The 27,435-nt window shown below is 37.7% G+C and overlaps 1 protein-coding gene across 2 annotated transcripts; it reads right to left on the bottom strand.

Moving 5' to 3' along the window:
• Positions 1-14,932: 14,932 nt before the first annotated feature.
• Positions 14,933-21,236, bottom strand: LOC125488579. 2 transcript variants are annotated; one of them, XM_048623567.1, is made up of 3 exons: positions 20,504-21,236; positions 19,598-19,801; positions 14,933-18,959 (listed from the first exon to the last, which is right to left on the bottom strand). In XM_048623567.1, the coding sequence occupies exon 3, from the start codon at positions 18,780-18,782 to the stop codon at positions 15,402-15,404; it is 3,381 nt and encodes a 1,126-aa protein (XP_048479524.1). In that variant the 5' UTR covers positions 18,783-18,959; positions 19,598-19,801; positions 20,504-21,236; the 3' UTR covers positions 14,933-15,401. The 2 variants fall into 2 exon arrangements, with proteins under 2 accessions (XP_048479524.1, XP_048479525.1); XM_048623568.1 differs by lacking the exon at positions 20,504-21,236 and having other exon boundaries at positions 19,598-20,464.
• Between the last annotated feature and the right edge of the window lie 6,199 nt (positions 21,237-27,435).

Genomic DNA, 27,435 nt, shown 5'->3' with positions numbered 1-27,435 from the left:
GGTGCAGGTACTTTCCCCCCCACAGAGAATAGAATAGAATAGAATAGAAAGTCACAAATCTTTTAACCGAACCGAACTAATTCAAAATGAGAGCTTACGGGTGTTATTTGTCGAGGCGTTTCTTACGCACTTCATCTAGTTTCCATTAAGAGTAAGATATCGTTGGCGATATAGAACAAAGACATGGCAACATGATACGTACGCCTCTGCTCGACCTCACCTGATAAAAACACGTCATTAATAATGGGTATTGAATTAACCCGCCATGACGTCCATTGTAAGCTATGAAAGAAGAAACTATTATAAAAACAATATTACTTTAATGGAGACGCTTCTTGGAAGCTTTCAATGGATCATAAAATTATTAAGTATCTATTAATTATTCGTAAAAGTTGTTATATTAGAAATCGAATCACCCATGAATGATCAACTTTCACTGATGGCAAGCTCCTTTTTACCGAAACCGAAACAAACGGTTAATCACTGATTTTATTTATTTATTTGATACTTTTTTGCATACATATGAAATACATATTACACGGATATTTTACACCTTATGACACACGTATTTTTTTCAATACTAGTAAAAAAATGTAAAAGTAAGTAAAATAAATTGAGTAAGATAAAAGCGCCTATACTCTGTCCATTATATTATTGGTTTTTAGACATTCGAAATCCCATACATATTTGACGACTGCAAAGGAAAACCAACTTTACTTACTAGACATAAGGAAACGTCAATAATACAACAACATAGTGGAAGCTCTATAGTTGAAATATTGTGTGACTTCAGTCCTTCGAACCGAATTCAAGAAGTTTTTTTTGGTTGCAGTCCTATGGCACCCCAGAGGTGCAGAGGGTCTCCACTAACGTCCGCCACTTCCGCCTGCCTATCTTTGGCTGTACTTTTGGCCTCGCTCCAGCTTAGTCCAGCGGCTCGCAGCTCGTTTTCAACGCTTGTGCCATGTTTGGACAGGGCGTCCACGGGAGCGCTTGCCATTTGGTGGCCTCCAGTCAAAAGCTATATTTGCGGCATTCGTAGCTCCTCTTCGTACAGTGAAGATGGTTCGGGCACAATTCAAGAAGTGCCAATAGCTATTTCGTTTCTACGCCATTACGTAGCCTGTATCAAATCTCGTAGCAATGTCGTAGCAGTCGTAGCAAAGCACCACGACTGCGGTTGTGAGCGAAAGATTTCTTTATAATTTTCATCACACAGCGCTTGATTTCGCTCATACACTTTTTCTTCTTACAGTCCCTTACAATTCTGTCTCCAGAGAGCATCATTCTCTTAGCAGGACAATAAGCGTGGGACACCCTCGGCGGTCCCGGCAGACGCCCATTCCGTCGCGAGCGAGGTAAGACCCATTTCTAAATTCAATAAATTTAGCCTCCTAATGTGTCGGTAGAGTATAAATTATGCGACAGATGGAATTGAAATATTAAAGCATATACATAGTATGTATAAGCATAAAATATCAAATACCATAAATTTAATAAACTCGAATAATGGTAAAACTTTCCAACAAAAATCTTCTGGGCTAGGGTTGCGTCCCGTACGTGACATGTTCTTTTTCAATTTGACATACCTATAGCTACCTACCATGTGATTTGCCATGAAAAAGTGAGCATGCCTGCACAACTGGAGTATGATTCAGTATAAGCGGCGTGCACAGTGGGTCTAATTACAGAGAGGTCTCGACTCTGCACGCACTTGATAGCGAGCGTGCTACAAGTAATGACGAATGTGAACTAGCCTTTATCCATGCTTCCTGAAAGAAGTACATAATCATTGCAATACCTATATGAATTCAGATTTATGTTTAGGTATTAAAAGCTTATACATAACTAAATATTTTTAGACACATACATACTATTATTATGGTCACGACAAATTCCCGAAGGGGTAGTCAGAGGTGAGGTTTCCTCACGATGTTTTCCATCACCGTAAAAGCATGTGGTATCATTGTACCTATTATATATTGTATATGGTATATTGTTCCAAATTTCTAAATATTCATTTGTACACGGCGGGATTCGAACCAACGATTCTAAAGTCGAGATCTTATCCGTAACGGCACCACTCTCGGCGTTTTTTAATGCTTCGGTAGTAAAAAGTTTATAACTGAGAGCATTAGCGGCTTCCATTGGCGTTTATTGTTATTAGCTGGGTTCTGCTAGGTATTTGAATATTAATGTTAGTATTTGCATGTAAACAGACGTACAGATTGGATTGTATTTTGCATTAAAACAATCAATCCAAATGTGTGTGCCGAATAATACTTAACTATGTGAGTACTATACTTACATAGTTAACTGCCTCTGTGGTCTAGTGGTAGAAGCTTCGCTTCATGGCCCGGAGGTCCCGGGTTCGATTCCCGGGTGGGACCATCAATTTGTGTTTCTAAATTGTGGTTCTAAGTTTGGTTAGGACATAGAAGGCTGATCACCTGATGTCCGAAACAGTGAAACGATCCATGCTGTCGGATGGGCATGTAAAGCAGTCGGTCCTGCGCCTAGCTCTCTCCAGTCGTGTCGGTCAATCCGACCCATTGGGCTATGAGAGTGATGGAACAGAGAGTGCTCCTGTGTACTGCGCACACACTTGGGCACTATAATCTACTCCTGCGTAGATGGCTGATCTCAATTGAGATTGGCCGCCGTGGTCGAAATTCGACTAGGAGGACATTATTATTATTATTATTACTATACTTACAAATCAAATTTTAATATTTACTTTTGACTATTGCATGTAAACAGCGTCGGTTGGTTAAAATAGAATACAGTTGTTTGTGATTAATGTATCTTTAATAATATTTAACTTTAATAATTACTAATTCATAATAATCAGCTCTGAATGTAAAACTAGGGTAAACTCATATTTTTTTCTCAATTCAGTGCGAGGGCAAGTCCCCAAAGGTATCGTAACTGTGATAAAAATAGAATCCGCAAATAGTGACTATTGTCAATGTAATTTATAGTTTGTAGCCGCTAGGGGGCGCTAAGAAGAGAACCATTTTTACGTGAGTTGCGGTGCCTTTTTCTGTGGAACATCGGCCCTTGGCCACCTGGGAAGCTTTTTCCGATTTCATATAGGTAGGTATAATAATATACAGGTTGTTGCAAAAAAGGTATACTAAGCCTAAACCTACATAATATATGTGCAGCAAATTAAATCTGAATTTAAAAATGCGTAAAAAAAATTATTCATTTTCTATAGAAACTTTGATGGTCACGTGACTTTTTACTATGGAGAATTACTTCTTTTCGCGAATTTTGAAATTCTGATTTCATTTTCGGGCTTATATAACATATTGCACATGTCGGTTTCGGCTTAGTATACCCCTTTTGCAACAGCCTGTATACATATTGTCTAGAAAGATTTGGGCGCAATGACTTGTAACTTTAGTTATCGGATCAAACTGTGATATGACGAAAAAAACAGCAGCTTCACACAATACGTTTGAGTGGGTATATATTGTGGGTGTATGTATATAATCATCACCTTCAGCCTGTCAATAATGCACAAAGGGATATATACCCAGAACTGTACAGACGGAGATTAACTTATCGAATTTAGGAAAAATACTTTCATACGGATGTTTTATTTTTTTTCAATTGGCGGCGCTAGTTCTGGTTTAATCTACTACTAATATGAGTTTATATTGGTTTATTCTGCTTTATGTTCCGTAAATGGCATGCATGGGTGGCACATTGGCATTTTACAATATATACTTCTTAGCTTGTGTCAAAGCGCCAGTGCAATATCGTGGCTTCCTTTTTGTAAAGTCGCTTTGTCAGATAATGTCGCTAAGCGTATAAGCCTTTAATCTCTGCTTTGATCATAATGTGCAGCTTCATATTTTTAAAATGATTGAGACCTGAGAGAGCTTATTCTTGTCCTAAAAGACATAATGCCAAACTGTCATTTACCTTTTAGGTAGACTACAAACATATGAGAGCTAGTATGCTTTTAAAAACAGGCATTATGTTATACTGTATTCATTCTTATTTGGCGAAAAAGCTAAACAATCTTTGTGTGTCTTTTTAATTAAAATACTTTTAAACAAATAAACTACGGCCAAAATAAATGGTTTAATTACGAAATCAATAACTTTGCTGTATGTTTTTCATATGTCATAATGTTTTATTTTATAACTTAGTTTAAAAATTACTTAATTCAAATAAAACGACATTCCAAGATTGCTCAAAAAATACATTATAGATGGTAATGGAAGCAAATCCTGAAATGAAATACCTTGGTCAGATGTAGTCTTGAAAAAAGATTATTGTAACAAAGTATTTTCTCTGTTTGACCGAATTGAAATAAAAAAAACAAAGTTTTAATCGCCAAAGTACGCATTCTGGCTGGAGTCGGCTGGACTAATGACTTTGCCAACTTCATCGGGTAAGGGAGCAAAAAAGATTTCTTCTAAAACTTTGTCAGACAAAAAAAAGTGGTTTTAGTTATCGGAAGTACTCTTTTATCTGTATGTTTTCACGAACAGATGTAACTGTATGTTTTCACGAACATATAAATGGGTAAGTACGAGCAAATCTTCAGGGACCGAATTTTTGGTTTGGAGTATATTTCTGTAACCAACGACATAACGACACGTATTTTTACCATCATAAATGTATACCTAAATAACAAATTAATACTTAATTAATTTAAAGCGAAGTAAACGTAAACAATTACAACCTGTCGCAATCACGAAAACAATGAGTTTGTGAGATTAGATTGTTTTCATGTTGAGTGCTGTTGCTGCACTGCTCTCTTCCTGTTGCTGTCTCCTTCCTGCTTAAGTAGTTCGGTCGTAAAGGCCCTAGTACACGGTGGCCCATGCTGGCCAATTATCCATCGCAACAGGCTTGTTTCCCAAATTTTAATTTCAAGTTCGCTTTGTAAAGAAGATAAAAAATTGCGTCACATGTCATATTGTGTTATTATTAATCGTAGTGAAAAGTAACAACGTTAAACTGGGCCAAATGCCATTGTGTAAACACCAAGTGATAGTGGCCTTTACTTGTGAATTTAACACGACGTTTCTCCATGCATTTATGAAAAACCCTTTGTTCCGATACACAGGATACCGATAGGCCTATGCTTACAAATTGATCGTGGCCTGTAGGCTGTTGTGCACTGTCATCATCAGCCTATAGCAGTCCACTGCAGGACGTAGGCCTCTCCCAAAGCACGCCACTGGATGCGATCTTTAGCTTTCCGCATCCAATCATATCCAGCCTTTCGCAATTCGTCACCCCACATAGCCGGAGGGCGTCCCACTCTACGTTTGCCTCCACTCCAGAACACGCACTGCGTTGTAAACATTTTTTTTAAACATTTTTATTTATAAAAACCAATTACAAATGTACATAATTTTATGAGCACTGTCCTCTGAACTAGAAAACTCTGTATTTCAGAGATCCCTCGCCAGTGTGTACGGGGGCCTTAAGTTCGTAATTAATCATGTGCACATCGACGATGTCTGTTTACCTGCGGTTGATGGATTACCGAATACCGAATCTACCACTTGAAAATTTTAACGTTTACGGCAATTAAGAACATTACGGAAGTTCTTAATTACGCATAATTCTTTTGAGACATTTGCGGAATTTGCGGACATACTAAGGAATTGAAATAAACATATTAATAATAATTTTAAAATATTTTTTTACCGTTTCTTATTTAATAAAACATGAATGAAAGCACGTGTAAAGTGCATCTGAGAGGACAAGAAAGTTTTCAACATAAAATGTAGCCACTATTTTATGCAACAGATGTCAGTGACAGTCTTGCAAAGGTTTTTCTGAGCGTTTTTTTTTTAGTTCTCGAGCTTAAATTATAATTTGAACTCTGCTCGGAACTGTTCTAAACGCTGAACTGGGGTCACTCTAGCTATATCAAATATACACTTTAAGTAAATAAATAAAATAAATAAATGGAGAATGGCTATTTCTCTATGGCGCGATGACCCGCCAGAACAGCCATTGATGAAACATATACTGAGGTGTAGCCCATGACTACAATATATTTTGTTGTAATCTTTACTATTATGAGGCATGGGAGAACGACGATATAGGTGCTGAAAGATCAAACCTGTGTACTGAATACTAGATGTTTCCCTCAAGCAAAGTTTTTTTTTTAATTTAGATTTTTTTGCGGGTCAGATTTGGCCATTCTCTTTCATGGACTATAGGGACTGGGTACGACCGTCGTACCCTTCGTACGAAGTCGCACGTCGTACTACGACGTGCGACTTAAGGGATACTGAAAAAGGTAAGGATTCGAGGTAAGACTGTTGTTTGGCGAAGACTCGAAGATCAGGGTGACGTGCGGGTGATGATGAAGATTGAAGATAATGATAAATAAGAGATTCTTGTCTTGTAGTAATTAAGTATTATATTAACAGAGCGTTATTTACAATAAGAAATTAGAGTTATGAATTATGTATTAAAATGGTAGTGACTTCGAGTTGGTTGTTATTTTGTAATTGGCACTGATAATTATTCTTCAAAAAAGGTAAAAAAGTAAAGCGCCGGGCATAGAGCCCGATAAAGCGGCGTGAACAACTGTAAAAGGGATAATTAAATAGGCATTTTAAAAAGTAATGATTCGATATTTGAATCGACAGTTTTGTGATAACGGTCACAAATCAGCTCAGTCTGTAAAATCAATCTGTAAAATCTGCAATTACTCTTGATAAAGTCTAAAATGTAATATTGTACTTTTACATATATTTTACATATATTTTACTTAATAATATTCACATGAAATATATCGTATATCGAAGTCATAATGAAGGCCAGACCCAGGCGTCCAATCGACGCGACGGCTCCAAACGACTTGTCGATGTGGTTCGAAATACTTTGTGAGCAGTTTCATTTAGAAAGTTCCAGAACTATCCAGAGTATGGACTTCAACTTGACTTCGGACGGAAATTAATCCTTTGCTCTTGAAGTGTGCTCGGTAACTATTTAACGTATAGGAAGATCGCTGAAATTCACGAAGTTCACAATGCATTGCAGTTTTGTAGTTGACAATTCATTTATTTTATGAAATGTATGCTTTTGTCAACCCTTTCATTTTATTCTGAAGTTAGAAACTGTTGGTTGTCTTTGTGTCTTTGTCGTAGCAAAATGTTGGTTATAATATACGGAGCTTTGATGTTGCTGTGTAGGTTATATTTCCATGTTCTAGGAACCGCACAAAAATTCATTGGAATAAAACTTGTTGTCTGTGGTTGCCTGCAAAGCATAATGATCATCTTCGATCGATGTATAATTTTGAAATGTGAATATTTATTAACAAAAGGTAATTTGTTACTTTAGTAAAAACTTTATTTTATAAGTACTTCATTATCTTTTACTCATAATCTTTGAAAAATACTCGTCAAAAGAATATTCTTTCAATATTTTGATGAACATATTTTTTTTTTGTGTTTAAAAGGGCGGTAACGTTTAGAAGCTAATACTAACACTGTAAATAATTATGTAACTAAGGGTTTATTGCCTGAAATAAAGAATTTTTATTTTATTTTATTTTATTTAATACTCGACCAGTGATTATATAGGCCGCGACTAAAAAGGGTGTTATATGTAAGTGCCTTTCTACTATAGCACTGTAGGTGCAATATCGAAAGAACTGTTTGAGTTTAACATGTCGATTATTTTGTTTGTATAGCAATTAATTTAATTTAAAAAAATTGGCTGCGAAAGTTAAGTCTACAATTCGAATATACATAAATACTGAAGAGCAATGACGACCGAATGGCGTAGTGGTTAGTGACCCTGACTACTGAGCCGATGGTCCCGGGTTCGATTCCCGGCTGGGGCAGATATTTGTTTAAACACAGATATTTGTTCTCAGGTCTTGGATGTGCCCGTAAAATGGCAATAGGCCCACCCCCTATTACATTGGGACTAACATAACACTCTGGCGAAAAGTGGGTGCAGCAATGCACCTCTGCCTACCCCGCAACCATTAGTACAAGGCGTGAGTGTGTGTGTGTGTGTGTGTGTGTGTGTGTGTGAAGAGCAATATAAACGAATTTCCGGATCCTTGTGTCAAAAGAACCTCGATGTATTATTATAGTGAACTGAATCAGAAGCCACTAATTCTACCTAGTGTCTATTCTGTAGTTAACCCATGTTCTGTAGTTTAAACAAAGAAGTACTTAGAAGATTTAATTCTTTGTAAAAAATACTTTTATTTGCATTTCAACAACTGAGCTGAGAGAGAAAGACTTTTCTAAGATTATAATTAAGTACGACTTAATTAGGATGATTTAATTCATTATAAAATGTCTTTTTGTATTTTTATATATAATAATAAAAGTTATAAATATCAGAATGTACGTAGGCTTAGCTGTATTATTTGTTGAATTAGTTGTTGTTCTTATTTTATGTTAGTATCCTAATTCTACACACATTAACAGCTACATCTTATAGGTAAAAGTGTACGTTTTCTCGCATACAAAGTGGCGCCTCTAGCGGAAACTATCATGAAACTTTTGACAGATAATGCATGCTGATGACTGGAGGAAATATAAACTTATTTCGTTTTCCTAAAAGTTACTGGACGCTTTAGCTATTTAACTGTTATGTTACTCTCTGACAGAGAACAATTTGTTCTTTGACAGAGAGGGACAAAAGAGTTCAACAGCTAAAGCGTCCAGTAACTTTTTCATGCATTCATTATGAATAAGGGGGTATGTATAGATAACGGTACGGCCACCGGGCGACGCGACCGCTGTGACTAGCGACTTATCGATTGTGGCAACAGGTGACACCGAGTCTCGAGCATCTAGCTATGTGTGCAGTCAACAAAAGAGATATTTGAGTCGCTGAGTATCAAACTCGGTAAATCCCGCTTTAGGGCAGATTATTCAATAGTCAGGTAAATAATGTGAGGAATAAAATGGTGGCTGTCACTATCTTATGCCGCTGTATTATGTGGATTTACTAACAAGCGCATAAGTGCATTGGCGAATGCCTCAATTCGTCTGTATGTCTTTTTTGTCTGTGTCAAAACAACAGACCAACTGACAGGCAAGGCCGGGCGCGACTGACAGCTCGAATTGTCCATTTTAGTATTTTAGTTGGATTCCAGTTTTTACCAATTTTTTACACAAAGATTAGACAGGATGTTCCAAAAAACATGAAAACATTGATATCAATTGTTTTTCCAGATAAAAAAGTAATAATAAGTAACTTTCGTAAGTATTTAAAGCGTCTTCAAATCAAACTTAACTTTTCACCTTATATAAATTGTACAGAAGTATGTATCAGTTGAGTGACTTGCGGGTTGCAACACCCTGTATACCAGCCTTCACAGTCAGCGCGCTAGTGATTAGTTACAGGGGAGGCGAGGTGCGGTGTGGAGGGAGGGGGGGGGGGCACCAGCCGCAGCCGATAAATGAACATCGGGGGATATTCTGGACATTGTGGTCGTGGACTACCCTTTATTCTGTCTGGTCTGAGAACATCGGTACGGTCAGATGCATAAGAAGTCTCACACTTTTGGTCACACCCGACTGAAAAAGAGGGGTGTTTAATGGTATAAGTATTAAGTGTCTTTGTCTTATCTATGTGTGCATGTAGCTCTCAAACGTAACTCGTATATACATACGTTTGTATATCGTGAAACGTTATTACTCAAAGAATCATGGTACATTATAGTTACTTACTTATATTTCTTTTATGAATATTTTCACTTATTTTATTTTCACTATTAATTAATAAATTATCTCTACCTACTATATTTTAGATTTTCAGAATAGCCAGATATGCACACATAGGTACACTATATTATGCATTGCAACATTTTATTATTCGATTCCATTCGGCCGGCCATTTAACTAGGCACGCAGTCAGAATCGAGTTGTATTACATTCATATCTCAATTAACCTATAGGTGTTGTGAAAGTTGACATTCTGACAATTATTTCAATGGGAAGGATAGGCTCGTCAGAACATTGACAAGAAAATGTCACCCGCACTCTGGCCCCAATTAAAAAAAAACAGATATATGAGATTTTAGGGCCAGCGCGATTTTCGAACCACCATTTTCTTGGGCCTGTCCTCACGCTAGTAATATATAGGTAAGTCAGTTATTATGAACCTTTTTCAAAAGTCGTAGGTATATCATATTGATATTTTTTATTTATCAAGAATTTCAATTTCTTGTATGCCATCGAAATGAATTCATGCAAACAAATGAAAGCCATTCATTTCCACTTGATTGTACCAATTAGCGTGCTCGTTACAGTTCCAGGGGGTTACTCTATACTGACGAAAAACGAACGAACGAGAGCTGTCGTGCAATCGGCACGTTTGATACAAAGCGTCAATTCACACGTACCACAACCACACCACGTCGCCGCGACATAATGTGGTCAAGCTGTGGTTACGTGTGAATAGTGTGACAGCGGCTTTTTGCAGTTGCGTTGTGGCAGCGACAAAATGTCGATGTGGTTGTGTTGTCGCTGTCGTTGCGATGTGGTAACTACGTGGTCGTATGCATTTAATAGGGAGAGGAGGTGGCCGCGGTGCCGCCGCAGCGTGGCGGCGTTGCCGACGCGATGTGGTTGCGATGTGGTTGCGATGTGGTCGTATTACACAGGTGGTCGATGACAACGGCAAAATGTGGCACGTGTGAATTGGATTATAAATTTTCAATACAAAATATACGCCCGACCACACGGCGTGGTTGTGGCTGTGGTGTGGTTGTGGTACGTCTGAATTGACCCAAAGAGATAGTGTCGTGGCTCGCGCAGCAGCCTACCGAAACATAGTTTTTCCTCATATAGAGTGACCCCCAGGGTGGGTTGAGAGAATAATGACTGGGTCCGGTGGATACAAACAGACAACTCTTACAGACATTTACTGTAACTATGTAAATAATTGATCACTCTGATCATTACAACAAAAATTGCTCAAACTTCCTTTTTATTCAAACCGTAGAGCTATCCGCTAAAGGTGCAATACACTAAGGTCCCACTATTTGTATGTCCCCCTTATTATAAAACGAAGACTTAAGTCAGTTCTGGTTTAGAACCGGTTATAGTCCAGAGGTTTCATTTAAATCAGTACCTAGTCTAAAGCCAGGTTTAAACCAGAACTATCTTTAGTCTTCATTTTATATTTTAATAAAGGGTGTACATTTTCCCGCTACCCACGGTGGTATATCCTTGCATGCTCAAACAATTTCTAAGTATAATATTTTTCTTATTCAGCCCATCTTCCACTTTCTTTACCTTCCAATATCCGTCTCGACGTGATCTCGACGACATCGGACAAAGGACGCCTCAACCATCCTGAACTGAACCCAATTAAATTAATACAGATATAACTATTCATCTCTCTGTCTGGTAGTAATCCAAACGAAGAGTAAAAGAGATGGAACATTTTCCAAATGAAGATGGAATCTGTCAATTTGATAGTGACTGGATTTTAAATGGCAGCTTCTGTTTTTGTTTTTGAACATCTTGGTCGAAATTGATTTTAGCACAAACAATAGAGTTGGTTTTATCTTCATCACCCTGCTCGAATAAACAGTTTGTGTTCGCAATTGTTTTGTGAAATTTACGTTTTGAGAGGTGGCTCAAGTTATCTAATAAATTTGAATAAATGGCAACAATGTTACCAAATGTAAAATAACCAAGTTTACGGCCGTCTCAAAATTTATATAAAATATACTATATAATTTGAGTCGTGATGGCGTGGATAAGTCTCGGCTCTCTTTCGTGAGGCCGTGGGTTCGAAGCCTGCCAATGAAAGATAATATAACTTTATTGCAAAGGACCCAAAAAATGCTTTTGAGGTAATTTTAGATGGAATTTCTCTCTTTAAGTTCCTAGTTTGTTTTTATTTTTATATTATATTCTATCGTGTTTATTTTTAAATAGTAAGTAATGCAAACTTCTCGTAGCGATATGCAACGCGACCAAGGAGCATAAGTACTTCTTGAACGCGCCTGAAGACAGGAACAGAGACCAGCAGATGGAGCCACGTGTTGCGTAGATGCCGTGTGGCCTCAGATACCCGAGGTGGCATCGATGGGCACATTAGAGCTGAACAAACAGCCGCCAGCGATGTTCAATTTACAGCCGGCTCGTTTACCGCCGACCCAATATTTGCACAGCCACCAGCGCCGGCCGCGCCCAGCGCACTTTGTGCCCGGCTGTATGAGAGGACACTATAATATTATCGTGTTTATTCACTAATTAGTAGGTAATCAGAGAGTATATACGTTATCGGTAGCTCGTTTAGGTAAACGAAAGGAGCCTTAATGAAGTATCAAATTGTACATTATACTTATACTTATTGATGTGTCCGGCGCAACAGACAACGGCTCACAAAGAATCCAACTGGTTGACAAACTCTAGTCCAGCTCTAATATTTACCACTGTAATATTAATTAGAAGCTATTGATAGCAATACCTACCGGAGGGAAAAGAAACAAACACAGGATGGGACGTTGTAGGTTACATTACTAGGAGTAGCGCCTCATCATTCTACTTAATTTTCCCAAAATTTGTTTTAAAGTTTGCGTGAAAACAAGTTTTTTTTGCAATATTCCTTTCTGGATCACTAATAACATCTACCCCCTGTATACCTCAACTAAATAATAATACTCAACCAAAGTATACACTCGTTTGTGTTGGCCTGTCTGCCAGCTCTACTAAACTCGGCCGCTGCAAAATTAAATTTAACTTAATTCGATTTTCCACAAGACTCGGCCCAGCTACTGCAATGTACTTGTCGTATTTACGTAGTCCTTTAATTCCTCTCCATTAGACCCTCAGTAATAACATAAATAAAATATACCGAAACATTTAGAAAAAGCATATCGTTTCTGTAGAAAAACTCAATTTGAATGTAAAAATATTTATGCTTACTCAAAGTTCAAAGATGAAATAATAATTAACCATTAAGTCCGCTCTACTTCACTGAGCATTTACGTTCTTATTCTGCTATTTGAGTATAACTTGTGGGTTCTATTCGCTATTGAAAACAAGAAATGAGTATCTGTGGGATGGTGGTAGTAGGTAGGGGTATATTTTTAGCCTCCCCTGTTACATTATGGAACATTAGGTACGTATAAAAACCGATGACAGATCTGCCTTTTTTTATCAAACCACAATATACCCTGTCCACATAATCCCCTGCCTTACTACATATACTCCATTTAAAATCTAATTTTATAATATACTAAACATAATATATATTATTATCCTTATTTAGCAGAACATAGCATGCCACTACTGTATAATACATGGACAAACAGTGGAGCCATTTCAGTTAGATTGCAATTAGATTGCTGTTGACTATTGTAACAAGACATTATAAAGAGAATAAATAATGATTTCTCTACTCGCGTCCGAGACAACTGACTCTAAACCAAATTGATTGTAAATTATACCAGTTGTTTCAGATAAAGGATAAAGGTTATTTGTGGTATAAAAGTTATTATCTGTCTAACTAATTATGGTAGGAACATAAAAGCACACTTTTAAATTTTATCAATGTCGCATTTTAGGCTGACCACAGACGGACTGCATCGTAGCGACTGCGGTCGGTTGTTGATGCGACTGCATGCAGTTGTTGTGGTGCAGTCCGTTTGATTTTAGCCTTAAGTGCCAAATTCACGGGCAGATTTTTCCTTCAGTTCTAGCTGAACGGATAAAAACGCGTCGTAGCATCAAGATTTGCTACGCGCTACGTCGTAGCAATCGTAGCATTAAGTTTTGGTACGCGTACTAGACCTTATTATTTAAATTTATGGCACGGTATATATAGTTTTTAATTTTTATAGGTACTTACGTGCGTCTTCAATGCTGGTTACAACCAAACACACAAAATGAAAATTAACAGTTTGGCCGCCATAGAACCACGCGGACTCGGGCGTACCCTCGTTGGCCGCGAAACATAATCCACTCGCGATTAAATGGGTATTATGATAATCTTCAGCTGCGTACAGACTCTGTACTACTGAGCACAGCGTTAGTAGGTAATAATTTGGGACTCAAATACTTGTCTGTCTAAGCGTTGTTGTTCAAAACTCATGTTTTTAAATAGACTTAGTTTGTAAAATTTAGATTTCAGGATCAGACTAAATAGGTAGTAAATTTAAAGGTAGATGATCAAGGGGATTATGTACCGTGAAGACAATTTTGTCTTTGTTTGAATCAAAAAGCCAAGTTTGATCGGCGGGCGAAGAAAGCGGTCTGGCTAATGGTTTTAATGAACTTGTGTCGAGACTCGTTTCTCGATACGAACAGCTGATGGGAAATACAAGCAGAAAGAATTTATGATATAAAATGTTGTTTTCCTGCTTGATATTCACGAGTAAAAGATTTGTCTTTTGTTGGTTTCACAAACTTTAGGTTCAGAAATAATTGATGATATAAATACCTAATTGGTACTAGTAAGACTAAACCTGAAATTTCCTACATCATATTATTTATATTTATTATTTTCAAATTGTTTACCTCTTTTTAGCTATCATTTCTTATAAGTTTAGGTATTTTGTTCAAAGACAGACGACTGAATAAAGTTTCAAGCGTCAAATTGGTTTCGTTGCAAAATAAATGGAAGAAGGACCCTAAAGTTTTCCCATCTCCCGGCAACTGCCGAATTGATCAAATTCTTTTCGGAATATGCTAGTTTTAGTGCAAATCCGAGCTAGTATTTCAATCGGTAGTACAGTACAGCGGAGCGGTGGTGGCGTAATGGATAAGGTCTCGTCCTCTCAATCGAGAGGCCGTGGGTTCAAATCCTGGCCTGTACCAATAAATTCTTTCAATTGTGTTTTCAATTAAGGAGTTTAAGTACAATAATACCACGTGTGGAGCGGAGTGGACTGTATGTGGTTGGTTTGTAGGCCCTGGGGGTGCTTGAAGCTCGTGGGAGTAATAATAAACGGGAATTGTGATTGATTCGTGTATTTTCGTGTGAAGAGCAGAAACGGAAGAGGAAGTTGAACATAGACAATGATATGAAATATAGAAAACATAGATAATCATAGACAATTAATGTTGCTAGCCAACATGCTGCGGCCTCACAAGATGAGAAAACAAATAACATTTTTCTTAATATATGTATGAAATATAACTATGTGCCTATGTACTTAACACTTTTAGGTATCAATTTACTTTTATACAATAATGGTTTTCTAATAATATACCTATACGTATTTGGAAATAACATTCAAAACACAACATTAAGTATATTAACAACTGATGTTATACTATATTAACAACAAAGGGAAATTACACATGTAGTTATCTAATAAAACACAATAATAACAATGGTGTTAACAAAACAGTTTAACAATAACATCAAAGTTAGGTTGAATTACAACTACATCAACAAGTACTTAAAAAATTAATCACTTACTAAATATTATCCTCAATAGGTAATATGCAAATTTTATTTATAGCCCTAATGTGAGACTTATTATTAGGAGTTCTCACTTCTACAGCTCTAACCTTGCTGTCATGCCCGGGGAAGAGTTTTACAATCCTGGCCATGGGCCACATCATTGGAGGTGCGTTGTCCTCTTTTAAAATAACTAGACTACCTAGTTTAACATTACATACATCAAATTTCCACTTAGGTCTATTTTGTAATACATTTAAATAGTTTTTGTGCCAGACTTTCCAAAATGATTGTTTGATTTGAGTACAAATTTGCCAAAACTTTAATCTATTTTGTGGGATATTAGTGATATCGCTTTCAGGGTACATCATTAAGGCGTTACCAATTAAAAAATGACCTGGTGTAAGGTAAGAGTAGTCAGTTGGGTCAGCGGTCAAGGGTAGCAACGGTCTAGAGTTGAGGACTGCTTCGATTTCACACAGCACAGTACTTAACTGTTCGTAGGTTAACACATTTTTACCTATCACCCTTTTCAGGTGGTACTTTGTACTTTTCACGGACGATTCCCATATGCCTCCGTACGTCGGTGAATAACATGGTATGTAATGGAATTGAATACCCTGTTGAGAAGCGAAATTATAAACTTGCTGACGGTGATTTTGTGAGCTTTGCAACTTATAGAGTTCGTTTAATTGATTATTGGCACCTTTGAATGTGCTAGCATTGTCACAATGTATTTCAGTCATGAGACCTCTCCTCGAAATTTGTCTTCGCAGGCAAGCGAGAAACGTGTCGGTGGTTAAATCTGAAGCTAGCTCGAGGTGAATAGCTTTTGTTGTAAAACATACAAAAACGCAGATGTAACCTTTTCCAATTACTGAGCGTCTTACGCGTGACAATTTAACATCGATAGGTCCAGCGAAGTCTACACCTACTCGCACGAAAGCTCTATTGGTAGAGGTTACTCTACTAGCCGGTAATGAACCCATGAGTTGTTTGGCTACCGTAGCCTTTTGTCTGAAACATGTAATACATTTGTGAGTTATTTTTTTAACTTCTGATAATCCATTACAAATCCAAAATCTTTGATTTAAACTAGATAATAATAGCTTAGGGCCTGCGTGCAGTAGTCTTTCATGCTCACTTCTAATAAGCAGTGTAGTAATGTGAGATTCTCTTGGTAATATAACTGGATGTTTTTGGTTGTAAGTTATATCAGCATGGTCAAGTCTACCACCTACGCGCAGGAGGCCTTCGTTATCTATAAAAGGATGTAAATTTGACAAGTTTCCTTTTAGATTGTAATTTTTGCACAAAGAATCTATCTCTGTTTCGAAATATTTATGTTGTTCGTACTTTATTATAAGCATTAAAGCGGAATTTAATTCAGCACTGGACAAATAGTCGTGATTTATTTTAGTTTTATTTTTATTCATATTGTTTAGAAATCGCAATATGTATGCTAAGAGTCTAACCATCTTTCTAAGATCAGAACAATTGCTGACTAAGCGCTCCAACACATACTCGAGCGGGCCTGTGTGAGACCCGTGGTCGCTGGAGAGCACCAAGCAGTGCTTCACTTCTGGTAAATCAGATGAAGTGTTCGTTTCAGTAATAGGAAAGTTATACTCACTGTCATTCAGGAAACGTGGGCCGTGCCACCATTGCTCGCAACTTGACAGCTCATGCGGCCTGACGCCTCTGCTTACGAGGTCAGCTGGGTTATTATCAGTACTAATATACAACCATTGCCAGCTGACGGTGTGCTGACGGATTACATTTACTCTGTTTGCGACATATGCTTGTAAATTCGTTAATTCCATTTTGAGCCATGCTAGGACAATCTGTGAGTCACTAAATAAGTAAACTTTGCTCACATTAACTTTTAATTTTAATGTGTCGTATGTTTTCGACATTAATTTAGATAACAATAGTGCGGCATTCAATTCGAGCCTTGGCACTGTCATCCCCTTTTTTTGTATAGGGTTTATTCTAGACTTAGAACAGAGTAGATGTAACGTGGTATTACCTGTTGGGGTGGTTACTCGCAGATAGATGCAACAACCGTGTGCCGTGGAACTGGATGCATCTGCAAACCCGATCAACTCCACTGTGTCTTCGTCTGAAAACCTTACATTTCTATTGATTTGAATTGGTTCCATGACTCTTAAGTCTTCGGTGAATTGGATCCATTCCCTTTCTACATCAGTTGGAGGGCATGAATTCCAATCTGTGTTGTTGATCCATAACTTCTGCATTATTGATTTTGCTACTACTATTATCGGATTTATGAAACCGATCGGATCGTAGCACCTACCTATATAACTAAGTATGCTTCTTTTTGTGAGTAGATTTGTATCGAACGTTCCTGGTGAAGTTATGATAAAATTATCCTCTTTAGTATTAATCTGAAGACCTAGGGTTTTCATATTGTAGTTGTCTTTTTGCAAATCAATACTGTCAAAGTGTTGATCCTCCAATGGTATATCTGACAAAACCAACTCGTTGTTGGAGGACCACTTATGAGTGTTAAAACTGCCTAAACTCAATAACGAGCATAATTGTTGTTTAGCTTCACATACTGTGGCTAAATCATTGTGAGAATACAACACGTCGTCGACATAAGTGTTGTTCCTTAGTATGAATGCAGCTAAGGGATATTCATTCTCATACCTGTTAGCTAGTTCTATTAAACATCTAGTAGCTAAATAACTCGAACTCTTGAGACCATAGGTTACCCTATCTAGTCTAATGCATTTTATAGGTTGACTGGGATCGTCCCTCCAGAGAATGTTTTGCAGCGATGTGAACGCTGGATCTACCAGGATGTTCCTGAACATGCGCTTGATGTCTGAGGTAATGGTATACCTACCTAATCTGAACAACAGCATAATATCAAATAGATCTCTCTGAACCACAGGACCATTCAACTGTAAGTCATTCAATGATACTTTTTTGTTTGTTTTCATGCTCGCATCAAACACCGAGCGTACTTTTGTTGTTTTACTCTCTGGCTTAATTATTGCATGGTGAGGCATGTAGTAAGCTGCCTGTTTATTGATGTCATACATCTCAATGTCGACATAGTGACCATGACCAAGAGATAAAAATTCATGTATGAATTGTTTATATTGCATGAATAGCTCTGGGTTTGCCATTAATTTCTTTTCTAAGTTATGAAATCTTTTCAGAGCCAAATTAAATGAATCACCTAGTGTCTCTTTTACTTCAGACAGAGGTAATTTCAAGGGCAATGGAACTTGAAACTGTTTATCTTTGAGTTCTACTGAATTTTGGAATATTTGCTCACAGAGCTCATGTTCTGGAGACTTCTCTGAAAATATTTCAGGTACTTTTTCATTTGTCCAAAATTGGCCTAGTGTTTCATTGAGATCCATTTCACATTTTAGCACTACCTTATTACATAATATTTGACCCTTAATGGAACCTGTCGGCAGACTCCCTCCGATGATGTGGCCGAAGTGTGTGTTAAAGATGTGCAGATCATTCTCAGCTGGCGACTGCTTCCCGCTGTTGTTGGCAGGAGTCACACTGCTCTTCTCCGGCAATAGCACCTGAAACATTATGTTGGCACCCATTAACATGTGAATGTCACTTGGCACATTGAATTGCTCGTCTGCCCATTCAATGTTAGATGGAAGCTGTAACTCATCTAAATTGATTTTAGATTGGGGCAGTTGAGAGGTAATCTGATCGGTGACGTGACAGGTTACTGTGGTCTTGAAGGCTGATTTCAGTGAATGAATCTCCAACGGGACGCAGTATTTCAAATGGTTCTTTGCATTTGATATGCCTATTATATTTGTGGCACTTTGTTTGGGAGTTAAACCCAAGAGCTGGACTAGTTTTGAGGTGACTATTGAAACTTGAGATCCACTGTCCAGTAGTGCTTTGAAATGAACCTCTGTACCATCCTTTGCAATAGCCTTCACTCTAGCTGTGGGTAAAAGTACATTACTGTTATTATTGCCTGTTAAAGTAACAGGAGGTGCGAGGGCAGGCTCATTGTAATGCACCAGAGTGTTGTGGGGTCCTTTGCACTCAGCACATCTGAAGTGAAACCTACACTTTGAAAAATGCGCACCAAGACAGACATTGCACAGCTTATTTTGTTTAACAAAATCTATCCTCTCCTTGCTCGCCATCAACTGAAACTGTTTGCAATTAAATAGCTTATGATTTGTCGACTTACAATTTAAGCAGGTTGGCGGCTTGTCAGCTGCGGCTGCGTGTGCTGCTACCTTCCCGTATCTTGCTTGGGGTTGTTGTTGGTGAAGACCCTGGTCGGTGCCCTCCAGCGCCAGAGCCCTTTTGTCCAGATAGCAGAGTAAATCCTCCAGGCTGGGTTCGGCGTCCAGGTCCCGCTCGAGTTGATATGCCCGAGACGTATAACCATCTAATTTGCGCAGAATTATACATGTTAGTATGTGATCCCAGTATATGATGTTTGGATTGTGATTTTTTATGGCGGCTACTTGTTGCCTAATAGCTGATACAAACTCTCTTAAGTTGCCTGCTGTTGATTTTCCTACTGTCCTCAAATCTAGAAGGTTGCATATATGTTCATTGACAATTCTGTTCTTATTTTCATATCTATTTTTAAGGAGTTTAAGAGCTTCCTGATAGCTTTCACCTACCAATGGCAGGTTCTTGATGAGATCAAAAGGCTCTTCTCTCACAAATGATCTGAGATAATACAGTTTTTGGATGTTATCTAGACTATTGTTGTTGTCAATTAGTGACATGAATATGTTTATAAATGGTACATAATCTATGAATTTACCTGTGAAAGTTTGTATATCTATAGGAGGTAACTTTATTGCACTTGTAGCTGGAGTTGAACGTACAGTTGCCGCTGGAATCTGAGGTGGTGACCGTGAATTTATCTCTTTGTTTAAAATGGTGGCAATCGTACAAAACTGGTCTTCTACAATTGCGAAATCCTCAGAATCTTCGTGATCTATGCACAAGATTTCTTTGCTGAGGGATTCGTACTCCAGAAATGCACTATTTACTTTATCCAATTTAATTTTCAAAGTTTCTAGCGGCAACTGTGACAACTCATTTCTAACGAAGCTATATAAACGTGTAATGGTACCTTTTACGAAGCCCCTTGCGGATTTAAGTTTTTTTAAATCCATTTTTGGTTGTAAATACAATTGCACCACTTAACTTTTAGCACTTATAGTCACTAATACTAAAATATTGTTCGATGTCAACCGAAAAATGGCGGCGTGAGTTGAATTTTTTCTGCTTTGCACTTTTGTTTGCGACTTTGACGGCTGCGGCGGCTCGGCTGACAGTCGGCGGTATCTTCGTGCGCCGGATGCTCTCGGCCCGCAGAATCGCGCGCGCCGATTGGTCGATGGCACCGTTCTTAGCGCAGACTCGCTGATTCGCGCTCGCTGATTGGTTGTTGGTGGCGCTGATCTCAGCGCAGTCTTGCCAACCTCGACGATCGAAATTGCACCTTCCGCTGCGTTCTTGTTGCACACCACGATGGATAATTTGCGTGGAGCTGCAAGATGGCGCCCTTTTTGAACTTGTATGGCGCGAAGCTCGAAAATAGTTCGCACGGATTTTGCGTTTGTCGTACTTCCCAGCTTACCCCTCGATCCGAGAAGGACCATGGAGCGGAGTGGACTGTATGTGGTTGGTTTGTAGGCCCTGGGGGTGCTTGAAGCTCGTGGGAGTAATAATAAACGGGAATTGTGATTGATCCGTGTATTTTCGTGTGAAGAGCAGAAACGGAAGAGGAAGTTGAACATAGACAATGATATGAAATATAGAAAACATAGATAATCATAGACAATTAATGTTGCTAGCCAACAACGTGCTCTTACGGAGATGGAAAACATCGTGAGGAAACCTGCCCATCTAGATTCTAGATGTGTATCCTAAGTGCATTGTACTTATCCCAAAACGGCGATATGGTTCGCAACCTATCACGTTAGTTCAAATATGCTGCGAAAAGTGGGTGGCTCGCTTGTGAGCCACCTCTGACTACCCCTTCGGGGATTACAGTGGTGAGTGCATATGTATGTATCTATATGTATATGTAGTACAGTACAGTCTTGGTCGCCGGAACCCGACCCCTTTCATGTAGAATTGTCATTCTCTCTGTACCTACAGATGAAAAGTAACCTAAAAATCTTCGGAAAAACTTATTACAACAACCTAATGCCGTTTTTGTTGTATTATACACTGATTATTGATTACTTATACATTACTGATTACCACGCGCATTGAATACACACGTACCCCAATCAAAATAGTATAGTTTATCATAATGAAGACCTCTGGAGGCCATGACAGGGTCAGAGATATTGGTTGAATACTGTGCGAGGAGTAATTAATGTGATCTGGAGATGCCGCCCCCATGCCGGCCCGGCCGGGGGTTACTCTATCTATACTGGCGAAAAACTAGATCTGACGTACAATCGGCACATTGAATACAGCGATATAGACTAGCTCGCGCCGCATCGCTAAGATACTACGTTTTACGTCATATACAGGGTGTGGCAAAAAGGGTATACATACTATATACATAAAAATATTCCTTCTCCATAGTAAATAGTCACGTGACCAACAAACTTTCTATGCAAAATGAAATGTTGTTTTCGTGAATTTTCAAAACTCGTAGAACAAAAGTTGATCAGAATGATCCCCTGAGTCACCACTTTTTGGGTTAGTATACGATTTTTGCAACACCCTGTAGAGTGACCCCAGCTTCATGCCACCCGGCCGTCGCAGCCGCCACATGATGTGGGTTCAATTTATGGCTTGAAGATGAGAATGGCGAATTTTCTTGTCTATGTTGGTACATTATAGTAGGCTCTTTGGCTAAAATACACTCGACATAAATTAGCAAGCAAAACTGATAAAATGCGACCTATTGCTTCCTCGAATGCCATATAACATGAATATTACTCATTCTAATAATTAGGTACAAAATGTTCAAACGCTATTAACCCATACGAGCTCGATTCAGTTCATATCACACCAGTAAATATAACGTGAATCAAGGGATTTTCCACAATCTTGCGCGAATCTTGAGTGCGTTGAGTAGCCAGACCCAGGGGGGTAACTTTAGCTTAATAAAAACAAATAAATGCTGCGATGAAACCAGCACGCTTAGTACAACAAGATAGACCGCTCCAAAACATAGGCAAAACGAAGTTTAGAACCGCTGCTGCCTAAACCACGACTCTATCTTGTTGCAGTAAACGCGCGGATTGCTCGACGGCTCTCGTTCATTGGTTGTTTGTAAGCTATAGTGACCTCCCACAATATCACACGATGAAGTATAATACCAACAATTGAAGTAAGTTTTCCTTATTTGGCTTTTTCCTTAGCTTTGTCAACCATAAGCTCATGAAATGTAACAATCGTTTGTATCCACTACTAAGACCGATATAAAATTGTAGGCTAGTAAGGAGATGTTTGAAAGAATACTGTACAAGTTTATTAAATTCACTTGAAAAAATGAAAAATGAAAAAAATGAAAAAATGTTTATTTAACCAAAAAATTTACACAGGTTATCTTAATAAATATTATGAATATAAAACAGTTATAAATTATTTGGACCAGATTAAAAAAAAACTATGATAGCTGGGGTTCTCACACTAGGCTAAGCCTGTGCCGTGAGTAACCAGTTGGCAGACTGTAACATTTGAGAACAGGTGGCTTGTTGTCAACATTTTGAGTAAGATTAGGGTGAAAGTAGTATATTTGGTTAGCATTTAAGATACAAATCATACGGTAGAAAATGTATAGTAAGTAAAAACCAAACTAAATTAACTTAAATAACTAAGTAAAATAAAATTTAAAATTTAAACATAACATAAAATCCGTCAATGGTTAACAAAAACAATGTAATTTTATATAATAGTATAAAATACCCATACGTAGATCCCATGAAATTGGTAGAATATAAAGTTCTTTGTATAATAGTATAATAGTGTAGTGTTGAAATATATACTAAGTAGAAAAATTAAAATATACATAAATATCAGTATATATAATATTAACAAATAAGTTGAAAATGTACAAATATTTAAATATAATAATATATTCTTATGTAGGTAACTATTTAGGGATGCATAGAATTTTTTCTGTTTCTTCGTAATCAAAGTAAGTAGCCAGAGTAAGTAGCCAGTTAAAAATAGTTATTTTTGCTTCTTTCTTATTGAGGTCTTTCAGGTTGCACTGTTTATATATTTTGTTGTATATATAGGGATGTAGGAAAGGTGCGAATCTTTGAGCGAAGACTGTTCTAGCGGTGATAGGAACTAATCTAAATACTCTTTGGCTTGTCATCTGGCTGTAGGTTGGCAAGTTCATAATTTGTTGGTGTTGGGAAAGTGATACTTGGAAGATAAATAGTTTTCTGATAGTTAGGACATTGATTTATTTGTAAAGGGCTGTGGTAGGGTATCGAAAAGGTTTCTTAAGCATTACTTTTAAAATTGATCTTTGCACTCTTTCTAACGCAATCATGTTAGTTTTATGTGAACCTCCCCAGCATCTAATGCAATATGAGAGTATTGATTGGCATAAACTGGTATATACTAGCTGCAAGGTATCTTTAGTCGCCGAATTCCGAAGTAAGCGCATGATGTTTATAAGTCTGTGTCCTCTGCCAGAGAGACTTTGAATGTTAGCTCGTAGGGTTGCCTGGAAGAGAAGGGATCGCTTTTAGCGATTTACGTACAATAAAGTTATACTGCCACTACTACTACTATTAACGAAATTACTACCCAAACTGGTATATCAAAAGCTTTTACTTATAATTAAATACATTTATACTAAGAAGATAATTAAAATAGACTAGCTTTTCAGGACGCCTACAATTTGACAATTAAGAAATTAAGGCTAGACCAATCTAGAAACGAACATCGATAATTACCATAAAGTTTATATGTATAATTCGTCTGATAAAATCAACCTTTGTTAGTTGTTAATAGACTATATACCCCCCTCATTAATAAAAAAGTTCCCTCTCTGTCAAAGATCAATTGTTCTCTGTCAGAGAGTGACAAAACAGTTCAATAGCTAAAGCGTCCAGTAAGTTTTTTAAAGGAGTCTACACACCAAACCCGCCGACCCGCCGACACAGCCCGGCGGCTTGGTGTCGGCGATCCAAACCCGCCAACCCGCCAACATGTGACATGGGGCTGTGTCGGTGAGTTAGTCGGCGGCAAGAAATCAGTACAACTTTTTTAGTTAGTGATTGCAGTGTGTACGAACGTGGAGTGTCGGCGGGCAACTAGGCGTGCGCCTACGCAAGTCGCCGGCCATGCCGCCGACTTGCACGCGCGGGTACGAGTCGCCGACATGATTCTTGAAACAAAGTCGCCGACACCAAGCCGCCGGGCTGTGTCGGCGGGTCGGCGGGTTTGGTGTGTAGACTCCTTAATACATACATAATTACAGCAACAACTACAGATCATTGAACCACAGAATCAAGCTACAATCAAAACGAATGGCTACAAGCAGTGTCTTTAAGCTGCTGCTATCTGGGTCACAGCCAGCGCAAAAACAACTGTGTCCCGTGGAGGGAGCGTGACAAATAACAACAACACTAATACAAATTACGGCAACAAATCTCTATTGAAATCTCTAGGGCCTGAATGAAACTTTCCGCGCCGGAGCGGCATCGATTAGACGCCTGTGGTCCAGGGTTCGAGTCCCGGGAGAACAATCGGACCGACATTTGTATCTGTTTTATTCCCTACTTTGTACTGTAATTAATTGGAAGGCAAGTGTTTCGCTTTTGTTTCTGGATTGAAGTCATTTGTTTTCGTATAATAAGAATACTTACATAGGTGGGTACTTTTATTGTAAAAACCAAATGTAAATAGGTGGGAATGATCTTATCATAACACTCTCCTTTAAGAGAAGCAGCTCTATACATGATTATTAAATGATTTTGTTATCATATTATGTATATGATTTTGTTCTGGTAATAAAACTCTTTGTGTACTTATGAAGTTAATTTATTTATTTTTAATCCTAAAATATACACAAAAGTACGAAGGAAGTAAACTAATACTGTATGCATTCAAAAGCCAACCTACACCGACTGGTGCAGAGAGTAGGATCACACTGTCTTAGATAAGAACAGGATTGAATCTAGCCAGCTCTTTCCTTCCACTTCAATAGGCTTTGCTGCTAGTGAAGATTTATTTACGCAATAAATAAACAATAGTGGTAGATGGTGGCGTTACGGAAAAGATCTCGGCTCCCTCTGGAGAGGCCGTGGGTTTAAATCCTGGCACGTAATAATTAATTCAATAGAAATCATACCTAAATTTTAGTAAAAAAATATACCTACCTCATGTTGTTACAGTGAAGAAAAATATAATGTAAAATTCTAGAGATGATACGGCTCGCGATCTACCCATCTCGTGTATACAGCGAAAAGCAGGTGGCTCGCTTGCGAGTCACTCCAGCCCACCCCTTCAGGCATCACAACGGAATGAAACACAACCTACCTAGACAATCAATACTGAACAAATTTGATTATAAATTGCCACACAAACCCATCACGAACCCTTTAGGATTCGCTCCTTTGACGTTCTGTTTCAGTTTGAGTCCTCTCTGCCTAGCCAACTTGAATAATTGAAAAACTTTTTCCATCAAACAATTGTTTTTACAGAGTTTTGTCGACGTCATTAAATTAATGAGTCTATCTATACAATAATTAATAAATAAAAAAATAATGATACCTATCAGTGACACCGTGATTAATTTATCATAATCTTCGTTCATCGTAGTCATCAATTTGGTATAGCTACTTACCGTAATTGTCCATACACTAGACATAGGTATCTCACTGTTTTAAAATGTTTTTATCCACTTTGTTTTATGTAGTTTAAAAATTCAACCGAGCAAATTTTAATCATGAAAATGAATAATATACTATTTTATTTACGTATCCAGTTTCCTTTTACAATGCATGCTTGCTATTTACTATTTACTATTATTTATTATGTATGTTTCATTCGAAATATCGCCTTTTCATGCTGACTTTCAGACATGGAATGACATGGATAATATTAACTCTACTATATGAAAAAACATAAGCAATATCATATATATTTTATTATTTATGTACAAGAGAGGTAGATACGAGCACAAAGGAAAAGAGTGTATATGGGTAAGTTATATTTGAAATCAAGTTTTTTTTATAATTTACTAGCTGTTCCCGCGAGCTTTGCTTCGCCTTAAAAATTTCCCGTGGGAATTCCCCGATAAAAAGCCTATTTGTTAATCCAGGGTGTCAGATAACTTCATACCAAATCGGTTCAGCCTTTTTGACGTGAAGAAGTAACTAACATTCATACACACACACATTACTCACAAACTTAGGATGAGTAAGTTCCTGATATTCTAGGTAATTTTAAAAGTAGGTATTTGTACATTTCTGGTGTAAAGAAAACTGACCCCTTTCAGGTAGAATTATCACTCTTGGAGAGGTCAGGTTTTTCTTGACCAGTCTGTACATGTACTATTGTACGTACAAGCCGTATCCTAAGAAAGTATTTATAAGATTAATAATAGGCATTTGTATACAGAGGTGAAATTTCTTCAGTACTAGAAATATGTAAATTTGAGTAAAATGCCATCTATATCCATACTAAATTGAACAAGAACTTTAAAGTAGCCTAGAAGTTTACTACGGCTGAAATAAACTGAAAGAAGTTTGTTTCACGAGAACGCGTAGAACTTCAGAAATACAACACAAGATGGCGCTCGCCGCCATTAAACGTTTTGTTAAAATACTGTCTGTAAATTATTTATTTTTAAAATTAACTGTATACTATGCTATCTTCATATTGTTTTTTTTAGATGCAACCTAAGAAAGCTTGCATTTTTTTAAACAAACCTTCAGAGTGTAAGTAAGTACCTAATAATTTTTTCTTCATAATACAATTCCAATTCAACGTTACCTACTCGGGTATTCAATATAATTTTGACCTGCAAAAGTAAATATACACGTATATATATACTATACATACATCATC

Source organism: Plutella xylostella, chromosome 10 (assembly GCF_932276165.1).
Source record: "Plutella xylostella chromosome 10, ilPluXylo3.1, whole genome shotgun sequence".
In the NCBI taxonomy this organism is placed as follows: Eukaryota; Metazoa; Arthropoda; class Insecta; order Lepidoptera; family Plutellidae; genus Plutella; species Plutella xylostella.
Note: the sequence above shows the minus strand (reverse complement) of the source record. Positions and strands in the feature narration are given on the sequence as shown.

What these genes read in the sequence shown, in the direction of transcription:
- LOC125488579 (XM_048623567.1), bottom strand. Translation starts at nt 18,782, where the DNA reads ATGGATCTCAATGAAACACTAGGCCAATTTTGGACAAATGAAAAAGTA.